The sequence below is a fragment of the Cannabis sativa genome, chromosome 3 (genome assembly GCF_029168945.1).
Source record: "Cannabis sativa cultivar Pink pepper isolate KNU-18-1 chromosome 3, ASM2916894v1, whole genome shotgun sequence".
Classification (NCBI taxonomy): domain Eukaryota; kingdom Viridiplantae; phylum Streptophyta; class Magnoliopsida; order Rosales; family Cannabaceae; genus Cannabis; species Cannabis sativa.
The window spans coordinates 41205517-41223602 of record NC_083603.1 but is presented as its reverse complement, the minus strand read 5'-3'; the positions used below and the strand labels follow the sequence as shown (position 1 = coordinate 41223602).

The 18086-nt window shown below is 30.6% G+C and overlaps 2 protein-coding genes and 1 long non-coding RNA gene across 7 annotated transcripts; 1 reads left to right on the top strand and 2 right to left on the bottom strand.

Moving 5' to 3' along the window:
• Window positions 1-302: 302 nt before the first annotated feature.
• Window positions 303-3136, top strand: LOC115709211 (uncharacterized). Of its 2 annotated transcripts, XR_009686605.1 has the most exons (3): window positions 424-808; window positions 1423-2649; window positions 2765-3136. It is a non-coding gene; the product is annotated as an uncharacterized LOC115709211 (long non-coding RNA). The 2 variants fall into 2 exon arrangements; XR_004010184.2 differs by having other exon boundaries at window positions 303-2649.
• A 5992-nt stretch (window positions 3137-9128) lies between these two features.
• LOC115709551 (putative F-box/LRR-repeat protein At5g41840) lies at window positions 9129-10398 on the bottom strand. The gene has a single exon (XM_030637678.2). It carries the CDS (start codon window positions 10369-10371, stop codon window positions 9283-9285), a length of 1089 nt encoding a protein of 362 aa, XP_030493538.2. The 5' UTR covers window positions 10372-10398; the 3' UTR covers window positions 9129-9282.
• Window positions 10399-14316: 3918 nt separating this feature from the next.
• LOC115709181 (putative F-box/LRR-repeat protein At4g15060) lies at window positions 14317-16725 on the bottom strand. Of its 4 annotated transcripts, XM_061111891.1 has the most exons (5): window positions 16567-16725; window positions 16034-16212; window positions 15872-15915; window positions 14892-15761; window positions 14317-14778 (listed from the first exon to the last, which is right to left on the bottom strand). In XM_061111891.1, exons 1-5 carry the CDS (start codon window positions 16656-16658, stop codon window positions 14602-14604), a joined length of 1362 nt encoding a protein of 453 aa, XP_060967874.1. In that variant the 5' UTR covers window positions 16659-16725; the 3' UTR covers window positions 14317-14601. The 4 variants fall into 4 exon arrangements, with proteins under 4 accessions (XP_060967874.1, XP_030493087.2, XP_030493088.2 ...); XM_030637227.2 differs by adding an exon at window positions 16417-16457 and having other exon boundaries at window positions 14892-16212; window positions 16567-16724; XM_030637228.2 differs by having other exon boundaries at window positions 14892-16212; window positions 16413-16724.
• Between the last annotated feature and the right edge of the window lie 1361 nt (window positions 16726-18086).

The window sequence follows — 18086 nt, the reverse complement described above, 5'->3', positions numbered from 1 at the left end:
CTTATAATTAGAGACTGAGCAGGTTTATGACTATAATTGATCTATTAAATTATATTCCACCATTTTATTAGCCTAATAATCCCATTCACCTCTTAGGCTTAAATGGGTGTGAAATATATAAATATATTAACAAAAGGATTTGGCTCTTCATAGGTCCCTCTCTTACAATTGTTATAATTGAGTAATCTTTAACTTTGAAAATATTTTTATAATTTTAAAAATATTTTTTTTTTTATTTTAAGATTGTTATTATATTTATATAACAGAATTTCCGTTAGCTTTGGCGAGACTAAGTCCTATATTTAAAAAAAGATAATAAAATAAAATATTTGCTTCGTTATTTATTGCAACTCAGTTTCAAACCCAAAACAGACGCTATCCCTTTAAAAAATTTGAATTTTAAAAATATCAAATTTGCTTCTTATTTCCTCAAATATCAATTCTCAAAAAAAAAAAAAAAAAAAAGAAAAGAGAGAGAAATGTATACCAGAGGTGATTTGGTCGAAGTTTGCAGTAAAGAAAGTTGGTTTGGCGGATCGCTTCAATCGTATCTCAATTGAGGAAAGATCGAATCTTGTCGATGGTGCAGACTGGGTTTCGACTCCCCAAACCCTCCTTCTTCCCAAAAGATCACGACAACGGTGGCGAGGAATGGGTTTGTCGGATCATACTATGAAGCTTCAATCGTATCTCAACCACTAACAGGTTTGTCTTTCTACAAAATTTTAAAATTGAAGGATTTAATTTGGAGAACGAAGAAGGACTTCAATAGCAATATTCGTTCTTATGAAGAAGAAAGCTAAACAAGGTGCCTTTTTACCCCTCTATTCAACTTCATTCTTAACCATTATTATTTTTCTGTTCTTGTCAATTCCATTTTGAGTTGGAGATTTTATTGTTTTTCATTGTTTGTTAATGTAATTTTGAAGAATCTCTTCACTTTATGGTCAAGTAAGTATCCACGATTCTATCTTCTTCTTCTTCTTTTCTTGCTTTATTCGTTTGGTTAGAAATGATTTTGATTAATGTTTAGATCAAACTTATAAAGTTCAAATTTTGCTAACACCCATAATAAATATTTCATACCTATTAAATTCTTATTAATTTTCTTGATTGTATTTTTCTTTATGTCTTCTTTAATTATTAATTGTACAATTTCTTTATTTCATTAATTTGGTTTCCTGCAATGATTCTTCTTCTTCTTTTTTCTTCTTTTAAGAAATTAAGATTCAACTATTACTACTTAGAATAATTTCACAAGAATTGTGTACATTCTTTCCTTTCTCTCTTCATTGCATATTTTATGTGTAATTCTTTCTGGTTGTTCTTCATTCCAAGAATCGATTTATTTTGTTTTCTAAGAAAGTTAACTCACGATTCCTCTGTTTTTTGCTGTCATATGTTACCTATGGCTGAAAAAAGAGCTAAGACGACATTGATGATGATGGGTGAGGAGGAAGACAGAATTTCGAAACTACCTGATTCACTCATTCTACATATTCTGTCCTTTCTTTCCACTAAGGATGTCGTTTCAACATGCCTCGTTTCCAAATGCTGGAAACTCATGTGGTATTGTGTCCCCAAACTCTCTTTCTCCGATTCTAATTTGAAAAATGACCCAAAAAAGTTTTACAATTATGTTGATAATTATTTGGAATACCACAAGAGAGGCATGTATTTTGTCCCGAATTCAGCCATAACTAGTTTTAAGCTTCGTATAGCTTATTCTTATAGATTAAGTGAGGTTTGTCACCTAGATAAATGGTTAAGTTTTGTAGCTGAGAATAAAGTCAAGGAAATAGATATTTTCGTGAAGAGCTTGAGGAATAACAATGGTGATATTTACTACTACACCATACTTAAAACACTCATAGTCAACTCATGATATTTGACTATATTGAATTTGATTTGGTGGAGTTGGATTCTCGTTACTCGTTTAGCTTTCCATCTTTGAAAACATTGTCATTATCTTATGTTGGGCTTGTAGATAATGATGTAATAGATAAGCTATTGTTGGGTTTCCCTTCCCTTGAGAAATTGCAATTGTATAAGTGTTGTTTATCTAGTCATCTTCGTGATGAGCTCCACATTTACATACAACATAGTTTAAGCCTCAAGGTTTCGGACATCATACTCACTAATGATTTGGTGGAAAAAATTGGTGTCATAAATCTTGTTTCTTTAATGCTAATAGGTGTTTCCTTTGACAAAATAAAACACTCTGCATGCAAGGCAATTAGAATTCTCACATTAAATTGTTGTTGGGGTATGGAAAGGTTGTCATCATTCGAATATTTCATTTCTAACCTTCCTCTTCTTGAGAAATTGACTTTGTGCAGCTTGCTTAAGTGGAAGTTATAGCATGTTGAAATCTCGAATCAACACTTGGAAGAACTCATTGTTACTAACAGTTTCTGTGATGAAATGCCCTTTATAATTAAATCAACTCCAAAATTAAGGGTATTTTCTTATAGGAGTAATATCAAATTGAATGTATCAATGGAGTCGTCTAAATTGTTGTCTTGAGAATTTGTAATGTTAAGGAGCTAGAGAACTATGATGCCGGTTGGTTTATCAATTTGATGATTTTTCTTTTGAATCTCAAAGTGTTCTTGGAGAAGCATAGAGATTCATGTTGAAGCAGATGAGGTATGTTTATTACTTGTATTATTTGATTTTTTTTATTTAAAGTTTATATTATTAGTATATCTTTTGATGTATATTTATTTGACACTAATACATTCCTTTAATTCTATACATGTAGGCTCTTATCTTTCCAGAGAACTTGAAGCGGGTATGTCGTTCACCTTTGCTCGATTGGAAAAATCTTACATGTTTTACTGAACGTAAATTGAAGAATGAATCAATATTGAAAGATGCTCTGCAATGAATTTCTCCTACATTATCCATAAAGAAAGAGCATCCTTATTATGAAAAGCATGAAGATTTGTTCTTGTGATTATTATGTTATCAATGCCTTGTTACTTAAGTTAACTGAAAATTCAATATTATATTCATTAGCTTTCATCAGGAAAGTTGATGAAAAATTGGTTTGTCAAATGTTGGGGCATTTCTTAGCTGTATAATGACTATGAATTCTTTTTTGTTGATTATATTGTTAACGTATATTTGGTCCTTCTGAATTGTATTTTACTTTATGTGATTAATGCTCTATATAGTAAATAAAATGATTTGATTTTGAGTTATTTCATGAGCATTGATTGGTTGAATATTACACTGAATTGGAAATGTGATGTAACTCTGTAAGTGAAGATTGATCATTAATGGTTTTAATATGTTCAGCAAAACTTTTATGATTTATTTGGATTATCCTTTATTCGTGCTATTTTGGTTTTTAGTGAACATGAATAGTGTGAATGCCACTTTGTTTATTTTTTCTTGTATGGATATATTGTATTTTGTTTCTTTCCTCTATTTTTCTATAATTGAATTTCTTAATTTCACGAGGCATTGATTTTCTTTGCTATGGATAATACCAAAATATGTTGTATAAAATGTTCACCAACCTCTCATTTAATCATGGTGTTTTATTTTTATGCTTGCATGTGTTGTTATAAGATAATCTAATAATGTTCAACAAATTTGAAACACGTTTTACCCAAATTATATCAATTACTTCATCAACTACTAAGATAAATTCTTACAGTTGTAAAACCCTTGATAAATTCGTCATTGATATTTATATACAGTTATTGTTCACTTACATTCTTTATGTATATACATAATATATATAAATATATATAATATAGAATCAATCAATTGGGTTTCTATTATTTAAGCAAATTATGTTGGAAGTGTGATGGATTTTGTAGGGTTATTTTCTCATTTGAAATAATAGTTAGATATAATAAAAAGACTACAGAATATTTGTTATTGAACTTTAAGCATTATAACTTGTGCAAAAGAAGTACTTTTTTCTATTTAATTGAAGCTATATAACTAAGGATTTTTTATTTTGGCTATTTTATATTAAAATCATCAATTTTTATTTTTTGTTATGGATTTGGGCTGGGTTCGGGCTGTTCTTATTTTCATTTTTAAAAATAGGTTTGTGACAAAAAAACAAAATAAAAATTGATGATTTGAATCAAATGGAAAAAAGTACTTTTTTTTGCACAAATTATAATGCCTTATTTAGTAGTCTTTTTTATTATATCAAATTTTGGAATGGAAACTATTATTTCAAATGAGAAAATCACTCTACAAAATCCACCACACTTGCAACATTATTCTTTATTATATATATTGTGTATATACATATGAAAGTGCTCACAAAAAAAACATATGCATAGAGCATATATAGGTGAACCATAACTTTATCAAGTATTTTACAATTTGAAGAAGATTCAATTATTGATACTTGTGAGAATTGGAATATGGAAAGAAAAGCAGTTGATAAATATGGAAAGTAATTGATAAATTTTGGGTAAAATGTGTCTTTAATTTGTCAGGAACATAGATAGATCACCATTATTAGATAATCTCATAAAATACCATGATTAAATGAGAGGTTGTTGAACATTTTATGCAACATATTTTGACATAATCCTGAGGCTTAGAAGAAATCCCTTGCCAAGAAAATTAATATCTCATGATCAAATGTGAATTAGGAGCACATAAGAAATTCAATTATAGAAAAATAGGGCAAAGAAACAAAGTACAATTTATCCATAAAAGGAAAAATAAACAAAGTGACATTCACACACACTATTCATGTTCACTAATACCAGAATAACACAAGAATAAAGGATAATCCAAATGAACCATCAAAGATGAAACTATATTAATTGCAGAACATATTGAAACCATTATTGATCAATCTTCACTTACAGAGTTACATCACATTTCCAATTGAGTATAATGTTCAACCAATCAATGCTCATGGAGCAACCCAAAATCAAATCATTTTATTTACTATTTAGAGCATTAAAGGATGCCCCTTTTCAATTACTAATAAATGTCAACAAAAAATAATACATAGCTTCAATGAATAGCAGAAAATCACTTTAGTATCTTATATTATACAGCTAAGAAATGTCCCAACATTTGACAAACCAATTTTTCATCACCTTTCCTAATGAGGCCACTGAATATAATATTGGATTTCTAGCAAGCCAAATAATAAGGCATTGATAGCATAATGTAATCACAAGAACAAATCTTTATACTTTTCATATTTTTTAAAAATACATTGGTAATTAGGATGTTCTTTCTTTATAGATAATGTAGGAGAAATCCATTGCAGAGTATCTTTCAATTTTGATTCATTCTCCAGTTTACATTGAGTAGAATATGTAAGATTTTGCCAATCGACCAAAGGTGAACGACATACCTCATCTGATTCAACATGAATGTCTATGCTTCTCCAACAACACTTGAGATTGAAAAGAAAATTCATCAAATTGATAAATCAATTGGGATCATAGTTCTCTAGCCCGTTAAGAATCACAAATTCTCCAGATAACAATTTGGACGACTCCATTGATACAATCAATTTGATGTTACTCCTATAAGAAAATACCCTTAATTTTGGAGTTGATTTAATTATAAAGGGCATTTCATCATAGAAACTGTTTGTAACTGTGAGTTCTTCCAAGTGTTGATTCGAGATTTCAACATGCTATAACTTCCACACGCAAGCTGCACAAAGTCAATTTCTCAAGAAGAAGAAGGTTAGAAATGAAATATTCGAATGATGACGACTTTTCCATACCCCAACAACAATTTAATGTGAGAATTCTAATTGCCTTGCATGCAGAGTGTTTTATTTTGTCAAAGGAAACACCTATTAGCATCAAAGAAACAAGATTTATTACTTCAATTTTTTCCACCAAATAATTAGTGAATATAATGTCTAAAACCTTGAGGCTTAAACTATGTTGTATGTTGATGCGGAGCTCATCACGAAGATGACTAGATAAACAACACTTATGCAATTGCAATTTCTCAAGGGAAGGGAAACCCAACAATAGCTTATCTATTACATCATTATCTACAAGCCCAACATAAGATAATGACAATGTTTTCAAAGATGGAAAGCTAAACGAGTAACGAGAATCCAACTCCACCAAATCAAATTCAATATAGTCAAATATCAAGAGTTGACTATGAGTGTTTTAAGTATGGTGTAGTGGTAAATATCACCATTGTTAATTCCTCAACCTCTTCACGAAAATATCTATTTCCTTAACTTTATTCTCAGCTACAAAACTTAACCATTTATCTAGGTGACAAACCTCACTTAATCTATAAGAATAAGCTATACGAAGCTTAAAACTAGTTATGGCTGAATCGGGGATAAAATACATGCCTCTCTTGTGGTGTTCCAAATAATTATCAACATAATTGTAAAACTTTTTTGGGTCATTTTTCAAATTAGAATCGGAGAAAGAGAGTTTGGGGACACAATACCACATGAGTTTCCAGCATTTGGAAACGAGGCATGTTGAAACGACATCCTTAGTGGAAAGAAAGGATAGAATATGTAGAATGAGTGAATCAGGTAGTTTCGAAATTCTGTCTTCCTCCTCACCCATCATCATCAATGTCGTCTTAGCTCTTTTTTCAGCCATAGGTAACCTATGACAGCAAAAAACAGAGGAATCGTGAGTTAACTTTCTTTGAAAACAAAATAAATCGATTCTTGGAATGAAGAACACCCAGAAAGAATTACACATAAAATATGCAATAAAGAGAGAAAGCAAAGAATGTACACAATTCTTGTGAAATTATTGTAAGTAGTAATAGTTGAATCTTAATTTCTTAAAAAGAAGAAAAAAGAGGAAGAAAAATCATTGCAGGAAACCAAATTGATGAAATAAAGAAATTATACAATTAATAATTAAGGAAGACATAAAGAAAAATACAATCAAGAAAATTAGTCAAAATTTAATATGTATGAAATATTTAATATGGGTGTTAGCAAAACTTGAGCTCTATAAGTTTGATCTGAACATTAATCAAACTCATTTCTAACCAAAAGAATAAACCAAAAAGAAGAAGAATAAGATAGAATCGTGGATACTTACTTGACCATAAAGTGAAAAGATTCTTCAAAATTACATTAAGAAACAATCAAAGATAATAAATTTTCCAACTCAAAATCGAATTGGCAAGCAGAGAAAAAGAATAATAGTCAAGAATGAAGTTGAATAGAGGGCCAAAAAAGCACTTTGTTTAGCTTTCTTCTGCATAAGAATGAATAGTGGTATTGAAGTTCATCTTCGTTCCCTTACTTAAATGTTTCAGTATTTTGATTTTTGTGTTTGACAAACAGAGTAATGGAGGGAAAACACAACAGTGAGAATAAAGACTTGTTTGGTCAACGGGAGAGCTTGTTTGGTCAACGCTTCTTGCTTAGTACCAATGTTGCTGATCTTGTTACCATGTCTGAAACTTATTACCAAGGGTTAGTTTATTTAACTAATAATTAATTACTCATGTAGTGGTAGTAATAATAATTATATTAATCGAATTAATTATATGTTGGTTTATAATTATAGAAAACATGGAGTAAAATTATTATTGAGCTCTCTCCTTTGTTTTCTCTCCCAAACAGAGTATGAAAAAGTTTTATTTGGACAATTAATTAATGGACATAGGTTAGTGACAATTATTTTAATCATATTATTTTGTTCTATTCTATTTTTAAATAATGTCAGTTATTTAATGTCTCTACTCTACAGTGAAAACTGATCTTCACAACATAGTTTGTTACATTCTTTTTCATTTTTTTAGATTAATATATTATATTAAATGAATATTTATTTTATTTCATCAATCACTCTGTTTAAAATTATCACATATATATATATATATATATATCTTTATTTATGTTCCTATATATGCCATTTTTCTCATTTATATAATGAATTAATATGTTGCTAAAGTAATGTTGATAATCACAGTTATTATTAATTACAATTTGTTTTAATTAACTAGTCTTTAAAAATATAATTTTAATCCTTATGTTATATTACGGTATTTATTTTATATTACTTAATTAAAGTATATTTTGTATTTTTAAATGAGATAATTATCTTATAATTTTTGTTATTAAAGAAAAGTTATTAGTTATTTGAGTTATAAAATTATTGAAATTATTAGAGCTATAATAATTATTTAAATTATTAAATTATTGCTCTAGGATCTACTACAAATACAAATTGCATTTGAATTCTCTTGAAGTTACAAATCATCAAATGCAATGTCTATAATATTGTTCTACTAGAATTGAGCTATTGGGCCTCTATCATCAGTGATGGTGGACTATAATTTAATGGGCCAATCTGTAGTTATTAGAGTACTGCCATGTACGTTAAATACAGTTATTGAAAACGACCATCTCATTATAATCCTAATTACCTATATAATAGACACTATATCATGTTGATAGATGTACAATTATCATAATATGATAATAACTTTACTGTGTGAGCAATGTTTAATTATCGAGTCTATATGAAATATTCTAAGCAACCCATAAGTATTATTGGCTATGAGTTCACTCTTTCGTTGAGCAATCAAAGTAAAAATTTGTGATTAAGTAACCCATCATAGAATTTGAGAAGAAAAAGAAAGGTGAAAATATTCAAACAAGACTGCTATTTGAGCAAATATGCAGCCTTAGAATATTCCAAGAGCAAATCTTCAAAGTACTTAAAAGTATATATCTAATTGCTACTCAAGTTTGTTTGTTTTGATATTATTGTCTTGGAAATTTATTAGACTTTTTGGTTGTTTTTGGCTGATTGAGTCTCTTTTAATGCAAATCCTAGAAAGTGTTTAGGCTTATTTACTTCAGCAAAATTCATCATAATGCAATTGATAGTGAGAACAACAAATCTAGATCAACAAGCAAAATTGAGATATTTAATAATATATATTTATATATGATTAAAAATGTATGTGTATTTGATAGTTCTTAGGCCCTTAATATAATCACAAACATGTTTATAACCAGCTGTTTTTGTTTTCCTTAACACATTAATCTTAACCATAATAGGCATGAAAATTAAATAGCTTATAGATTTACACATTAAAAAAAATTAAGATTAATGTGTTAACAAAAAGGAATTAAAGAACTTCAAATTGTGGTGAGAAGAAAATAGAAAGAAAAAAAAAATAGCAGAAATCACTTTAGAATACTGAGTTTCCAGTCAGCCAAGTAACCAAAGAATCAAATAAGACACTCATTTGACTCAACATGAATGTCTATGCTTCTCCAAGAACACTTGAGATTCAAAAGAAAAATCAACAAATTTATAAACCAAATTTGATATTACCTACACAAGAAAAAATTCTTAAATTCGAAGCTGATTTAATTATAACAGTCATTTCATCTTCATAACGATTTATCACAAAGAGTCTTTCCAAGTGTTGATTCGAGATTTTAACGCGCTTTAACTTCCGCTTAGGCCCGTTGCACAATGTCAATTGCTCAAGAAGAGGAAGGTTAGAAATGAGATTTTCGAATGATGACGAGTCTTCCACACCCCAACAACAAGTTAATTGGAGAATTCGAATTCCCTTACATGTAGAGAGTTCTATTTTGTCAAAGGAAACACCTAATAGGTACAAAGATTCAAGACTTATAACTTTGATTTGCTCCACCAAATCCTTAATGAGACTAATTTTCAAAAACTTGAGGCTTAAACTTTGTTGTATGTTGATGAGGAGCTGATCATGATGATCATTAGATAAACAACAATTATACAATTGTAATTTCTCAAGGGAAGGGGAACCCATCAATAGATTATCTAAAACATCATTAACTACAAGCCTAACATAAGATAATGACAATGTTTTCAAAGATGGAAAACTAAACGAGTAATGAGAATCCAACTCCACTGAATTCAACTTCAAAATAGTCAAATATCTTGCATGGACTATGAGTGTTTTAGGTAAAGGATAGTAGTACATATCACCATGGTAATTCTTCCCCTTCTTTAGATAAAGATCTAATTCCTTGACTTTCATCACAACTATCAAAGCTAACCATTTGTTTAGGTGGGGTTCATTGATTCTTTCATAAGAATAATCCATGCAAAGCTTAAAACTAGTTATGGCTGAATCGGGGACAAAATACATGCCTCTTTTGCGGTGTTCTAAATAATTGTCAACATAATTGTAAAACTTTTTTGGATCATTTGCCAAATTAGAATTGGAAAATGAGAGATTGGGGACATAATACCACATGAATTTCCATTGTTTTGAAATTAGGCAAGTCGAAACGACATCTTCAGTGGAAAGAAACGACAGTATATGTATGATGAGTGAATCAGGTAGTTTCGAAATTCTGTCTTTCTCTTCACCAATCATTAATGTTGTCTTTGCTCTTTTTTCAGCCATAATTGACCTGTAACAGTAACAAAAAGAAAATTGTCAGTTCACCTCATTTGAAGAGAAAATAAATGGATTCTAGAAAATAATTTTCTAACCTTTAAGAAAAAGAGAGAAAAATAAGGCAAAGATGTGCAAATTTCTTGGGAAATTTATCAAGTGATGAATCTTATTTATACAAAATTTGATTTCATTACAGGAAACAAAATCAAATATTTATTATGAAAAATTATTTCTTTATTGGTGTTTTTTTTTTTCGAAAAGGAAGAAATCTAAATTCATTTATGAAGATACGGGGGTTAGCAAAAACATTAATAACCAAAACAGTGAATGAGGACTAATGAGAGGATTAGGAATATAAATGGGTTTAGATTGAAAATTTCAATGAGGAAGAACAACCACTTCTTGTCATCCGTACGTGTCATGCAAAAATATAAAATATTTATGGGTGCTTCTACAATGCATTAATATATTATTGTATCCTCTACTTAAAAAAAATTTAATTTATTTTTTTTTTATATTTATGTATGTTAAAATTATTTAAGATATACTACAAAATTTTAATAAATTTATAATATTATACAATATAAAAAGCAGTATTTGCATAGTCTATTTCACACGCGTATAAAATAAAATAGTTACGGATGCAATACATTTTTTGAACCCTGTTTTCAGCGTGATAAATTTTTTCGGATTTCTCAAAATTTTAAATAAATATAGACAATTGCTATTGGGCACCAGTGGTACCTAGCACTTTCTAGATGTGTCGTCTTACAATTGGTTAGCGATACTCCATAAAAATTATTATATTAAACTATCTGGGACCCGATACTTAATTGCACCAATAGCGATATTGACACGTAGGAGGGTGCTAGGCACCAGTGGTACCCTTTAGCAATTCTCATAAATATAGCGTACATGACCATGAGAAAAAAAATTGACTAAAAATTTATTTCAGATATACCAAAACAGATAGAAGTGTATAAGTGCATCCCGTAAATTTTCATAAATATGAGGGAAAATTAAAAATTTACTTCTATATGGCTTCAAAAAATAATGTAAAAAGATATGGGATTAAAAAATAAACAAAATTTTAAATACGGGAAACCAAATAAAAGAACATAAATAAAGTAAATAAATTTCTAATAATAAATATTACAGGAAAAGTTACTGGAGCATAGAGTGTTGCTAAAAAAAGTTATCGGAAAAATTACTGGAGTTGTCATCATAGCTTCCATCGTCATCAGAGTTAGATGTCTCAAACATAAATTAAAATAGAATCTAACAATATTCTAAATTATAAAATCTATCATTAAGAAAACAACAAAATAAATTAAATATATAAAACCCTATAACTAAAATCACAAGAAAAAATACTAAACAAAACAGAGACAACATTTCAAAATTAGGGCAAAATTGAAAAGAAACTGAAACCAAACCTTAGAAATTTGATTTGCATGCTTCTTCCCCATCTTAACTTCTAGAATCAAACTCTTTCCTCTATAATTTTTTCTTCAAAGGACCATTTGGTTTTGTTGCTGGTTCAACAAAATCTTCATTAGAGTTATCATCTTTAACTATAGTTTGTTTCCCTATCTCTTTGTTCAACAATGATTTAACACTCATTGTTGTCAGTTTAGAGCTTTTACAAATGGGCTTCTTAACAATGATTTTTTTCACGAATGGGGATGGTGAAGAAGAGGAGCGGGTCACGACCATTTACACAGAATTTGGAAGAAAGAAAAAACAAAAGAAAAATCGTTGGATGGAACTTTAACGGTAGTTGGAGATCGTGGGGAGTAATTTTTTAGAGAAAAAATTGATTTTGATTGTAGAAAAATAATTCAAAATGAAATTGAAATGAAAAATTAAAATGAAAACTAAAAATAAAATAGTGAACATGTATATAAAAGATAAGAAAAATATTTTGAGTATCAATACAATATAATGACATCATCATAAAAGGTTTATGTGTGTGCAAAAGTTATATTGGTAAAGAAAATAAAAGAAGTATAAAAGTTATAGAGATAAAATTGTAATAAAGGTTGGTTTTTTTTTTTCATATAAATTTTTTCTGAAAATAAATTAAACTAAATAAGAGTGAAAAGAATATAAAAATATTTAGCTCATAACTATTCACTACATTTAGTTAAGAAAAATGACGAGGTACATATTTGAGGTATTATACCTCATTTGACGTAGTAACATTTTAAACACTAATAATGCCCAACTCTGAACATAGATGGACATACGATTAGTGATAGATATATAATCCAAGGCAAGAGTGGAGTTGCGAGAACAGCCGTTTGATGGAAAACTACTTTCACGTTCGGTTCAAAGAACACTTTTTTTCATTGAACCGATCCTAGCCGACTTGGATAATATATCCAAGTCGAGAGTGAAATTAAAAGAATGCTAGCCGACTCTAGCTCTGAACCAGTCCTCGCTAATCGTCCACTCTTTGTCAAATTGACTAGTGCTCTTGGCTTAAATGTTCAATAGATTGCCCAAATGCAAATAAAGAAGTAGCTCTCTTAATTAATTTGATCACATTCAGAGTTTCATGTCAAAGTGGGAGTAGAAACCCACTAAACACGCAAAACACTTGAACTAGCAACACCAACAACTCTCCCAAACTCCACCAACAACCTGTGCCATCATGATTTGGAAAAGGTACATTCCAATAGTAGAAGAGATGGTCTTCTTTGTTGCATTGTGTCATGAGCATTCACCTTTCCCAAAACTGCTAGCCATTCGAAAACTTTTACCTTAATTGGAACGCAACTCTTCCATAAGGCCAACCTTTGTATCTTGGTTATCTAACACAATTCCATCAACATCACTACAGCCCCGATTTTTCTTTCCAAGGAGTTAAACCGCTTGAAGGCAGTCGGATTCGATCCAAAAATACACAAAACTTGAGATCAGCAGTTAATAATGCTCGATCAAAACTCTTGTTTTCAAGGTATACTTGTTAACATTAGTATTTTATCTGGCGATTTGAGCGACACACCGGCTCAAAACATTGAAATTACCGGGGCATCAGACAATAGATCACTATAGCATTCCCTATTGACTTATAGGGAAGATTATACAACGAGCTTTTGTATCGACAAATGATAATTTTTAGCCTGCAAGTTGTTACAAAATTTGCAGATCAGCAGTAGCATTCCCATTAAGTTATAACGAAATGATATAACGAGCTTTCGTGTGTGCGAAGAAAATGGCAGATCAGAATTCTATAGATCACTATAGCAATAATGAAGTAGCTTTTCTTGAGAAAAACATCAAACTCAGCACAGTATTCTAAGTTCAAAGTGTTGGAACATAGAAAAAGTTGGAATGTTACCTTAATTCATTTGACCCTGCTTTTGAGTTGAACAATGTAGAAAGCCACTTACAAACATAATGCTTAAAATCACAACACCAGCAACAGTTCCCACAATCAGAACAACCGACCGGTATGGTTATTCTTAATGCTTGGAGATTTGTTACTGAGAGTGGGTATAGAGTCTGCATCAAAACAACAATGGTTTTTCTTCTCTGGTTCCCTGCTTTTGGCTATGAAGAAGCAGAAAAGATTTGTTCCCTTCAAAAAGAACTGAGTCCAAACGATATTCTGCACGATTTTCATATTCATGAACTAAACAGTGGGAGGAACCTTGTTTGTTCAAAGCCACTTAGTGACATGTTCTGGCAATAATGCCAGCAGCAATACGAGTACAATGATGATAAGGTACCACTCATAAAGTTGTCACAAAGCCATGATATGTGCGAAGCTTTAAACAACAACATATCCTTCTATAGCTTGTAGGTGAAATGAGAGATCCATGTACAGATTAAAGATGCATAAATTCAATACAAGTGAGGTAACCATTGTTGAACAGATTACTGAAGATAAAATGAAGTAATGCATCATAGAATTGAAAATAATAACAAGAAAAGGGGAAAATGTTTAACAATCCAACTGATTGGTATTCCTCATCAGAGCATATATGCAGCCATATAATTACCATGAGAAATTCTTAAAAGTTTTCAGCAAATTAACTTCTTGACAGTTCTACAGGTCAAGATTTGTAGGGGTTATAAAACTGAAAATCGAAAGCAGAAAAATATATACATTATTCAAGTTAAAGTATCCTGTCTACTCATTCACTCTATAGATACTAATATAGCAATCAGCTGAAAAGAAAAAGAAAAACAAACATAAGACAATAATCTACAGCATAATCATAGTTTCTAAAGAATGCCCTTATTGGCTATAGATAATGTCTTTAAAGAAGGAGAAACCCACATCAGAGCATCTCTCAAGTCTGATTCCATTTCTGGTTTGCATTCAGTAACAACTCGAAGATGCTCCCAATTAACTAAAGGAGAACGACATATATTCTTCAAACTTTCTGGAACGAGGAGGGCCTTCATGTATAGAATCAAGAAACCGTATTAAAACATAAAAAAATATATGATAAATAGACTAATTATAAAAATTAATAACAAAACAAATCAATTGAAATGAGTAATGAACATACCTCAACTGAGTCAACATCCAAGCTTATTGTATTCCAACAACATTTAAGATTCAAAAAGAAATTCATCAAACCGATGAACCAATTTCCATCATAGTTCCCTTGTCGGTCAAGAATTATGAATGTTCCATTCAACAAATTGGATGACTCCACCATTGATATACTAAATTTGATATTGCCCGTATAACAAAATGATTCCAACTTTGGTGCTGATTCAATTACAACTGTCATTTCATCTGTAAACGGGTTATTCAACTCGAAACGTTTCAATTGCTTACTCGAGATCTTAATGTGATTCATCCCTAACCCATACCAATTGCTCAAAGTTAAATTCTCAAGGAGAGGAAGATTTGAAATAAGATATTCTAATGATGACGACTCTTCCGGACCCCAATCACAATTCAATGAAAGATTTCTAATTGTCTTGCACACCGAGCGATTTATTGTGCCAAAGTAAACACCAAATAGTTCCAAAGATTCAAGATTTGCCACTCTAATTTGCTCCACTATATCCTTAGTAAGTTGAATTTGCAAGAACTTGAGACTGAAACTATTTATATTGAGCTGATGATCAGTTCTCAAACTACAACAATCTAACCGAAACTTCTCAAGTGAAGGGGAACCTAACAACAACTTATCTAACACATCATTATCAGCAAGCCTAACAAGATCCATTGACAATGATTCCAAACATGGAAAACTAAATGAGTAACGAGAATTCAACTCCACCTTACCCAACTCCAAAATAGTTAAATGCATTGCGTTTACTACTAGTGTTTTAGGTAAGCAGTAGTAGTAATAATCGAAGCAGCGAAGATCGCGATTCCATTCGGTTTCCTTGCTAAAGCTTAAACTTATTTTCTTGACTTTATTCTGAACCGCAAAAGCAAACCATTTATCTATGCGATGAGCAATACTTCTAGCATAGCTATGAATCTGAAGCTTAAAACTAGTTATGACAGAATCACCCATAAAAAACATACCTCTCTTACGGCGTTCCAAACTAGTGTCCACATAATCGCAGAACCTATCATAGTGCCATGGCAATCTAGCATGTTTAGTATCTAAGAAAGAGAGTGTTGGGACTGAATACCACATGAGTTTCCAACGCTTTGAAAGAAGACTAGTCGGAACCAAATCCTTACTAGGAAGAAACGAGAGAATGTGTAGAATAATCGCATCAGGTAGTTTCGAAATTCTGTCCTCGTCTTCAGCCTTATTGCTCGATGATGTTGCTTTAACTCTTTTTCTCTCCGGACAAAGATCGTTTTCTTCCACGCTCTTTTTAGCCATAAAAGTTGAAAACGATGATGATGATTGTTGACTGAAACAACAAAAGATATTTAATTTAAATTAAAAAAATAAATAAAAACTAAGAGAAACCGATTCCTATAAAACTAGATTATAAAATTTCAAGAATTTACGTACGGCTCATCCAGAAGAGATGAATTTCTAATATGTTAAATATACATTTATATATATATGTATATGTATTGAAAAAAAAAAAACTAGAATGATTCATACTTACTTTGTAGGTGCAGTGCAGTAGAATTTTTGATTCTTCTCTTTCTTGAACAACAACAAGAAGAAGAATGCAGGAGAAACAGTTAAAGAAGTGAGAAATTAGGGTTTGTAGAGGTTAACAATGGCGAATTTGAAGAAGAAGAAGAAGACGAACCATAGTTGTGCTGCTCTGTACTTCTCGCTCGAGAAAAGATGACACGTGCCTTTCGCGTGCTGGAATTTTTTTTTTTTAATTTTTATTTTCATTTTATTCTCTTTACACTCAAAGTTTTACACGTAGATTACAAAAATTGTTTCCGCTGTTCAAAAAAAATTTACAAACCGCCCAACTTAAATAAACTATCCAAATTAAACTCAATAAAATACAATTCAAAATAATTTTATGAAAAAGAATTAAACTGTCCAATTTTCTTTCTAATTTATATATACTTTTTATAAAAATAAAGAATAATTTAACTATAAATTAATAATTTTAATAATATATTAAATATAACAGGTCGATTTCGAAAAAAAAAAATATATAAACAGGTCAATTTACATTACATGTATTAACTCTAGCCCGTATTTATTTTTTATGGTTATAACCCGCAATAATTCGTATCAAATTAGTGTCATTGACCTAAATTACAACCTATGTAGCCTTTTGTTGTCCATATAGTCATGGTCTAATGTAAGAGACGGAATGTTTAAGAACAATTTCAGTACTTCAAAGTTAAAGTGAATAGTTTGATAGGCTTCATTTTCAACTAAGAATAATCTTTTGGTTAAAATAAAAACTAACTATAATTCTCATTGGAATCTTATATTACACCGCTACAAAGCAGTAAAACATTTCATTACACAAACAAAACTCAAACCAATTTTTCATCACCTTCACTCTTGATGGTGTTGTGAGCAATGCTTGTGGTTGCAGATGAGTCACAGAAGATAGATTCAGTCCCTTCTGTAATCTGGCTCATTAGGGAACAGACATCATTGAATTTCAAGTCACCCAAGAAACCGGGCCTTGAAATTTCAGTGCTCACATCACTATCTCTTAAGATCATCCCCACCACTTTTGACATAGATGGACATTGGTGAGGTTTGAGTGCATGGTAAGTTAAATGTCACCTACATTCTTTTGAGCCTGCTTTTTTTTTGTTAAACAATGTAGAAAGTCACTAACACAATCTGTCAACATCACTGCAGCCTCAATGTTTCTTTCCAAGGAGTTGAACCGCTTGAAGACAGTCAGATTCGATCCAAAACTTCACCGACTTGGGATCGGCAGCAAGGTGCAGATAATCATCGCTTTTACCACAAACAGTTGATCAAATTATTGTTGTTCACAAACCAAATAATGCTTGATCAAGACTTGTTTTCAAGGTACACTTATAAACAATACAGCGTCCATATAATTTGACAAGGTTAAGATGTTGCACAATAGATGTAGCGGCAATTTGAACAACATACTGGCTAAAAACATTAAAATCACTGTCAGCAGAGCTTTTGTAACAACAAATTGATGATTTTATAGCCTGCAAAGTGTTACGAAATTAGCAGATCAGCAGTCTATACTCTACAGATCACTATATCAATAATGACGTAGCTTTTCTTAAGAAAAACATCACAGTCAGCAGAGCATTTCAAGTTCAAAGTTGGAATGTTACCTTATTTCATTTGAGCCTGCTTTTG

What these genes read in the sequence shown, in the direction of transcription:
- LOC115709551 (XM_030637678.2), bottom strand. Translation starts at nt 10,371, where the DNA reads ATGGCTGAAAAAAGAGCAAAGACAACATTAATGATTGGTGAAGAGAAA.
- LOC115709181 (XM_030637226.2), bottom strand. Translation starts at nt 16,658, where the DNA reads ATGAAAATAAAAATTAAAAAAAAAAAATTCCAGCACGCGAAAGGCACG. An exon ending in TACAGAGCAGCACAACTATG is followed by an intron (nt 16,213 to 16,566) that starts GTTCGTCTTCTT and finishes TTGTTGTTTCAG; the next exon opens with TCAACAATCATCATCATCGT. An exon ending in TGGATGTTGACTCAGTTGAG is followed by an intron (nt 14,779 to 14,891) that starts GTATGTTCATTA and finishes CTATACATGAAG; the next exon opens with GCCCTCCTCGTTCCAGAAAG.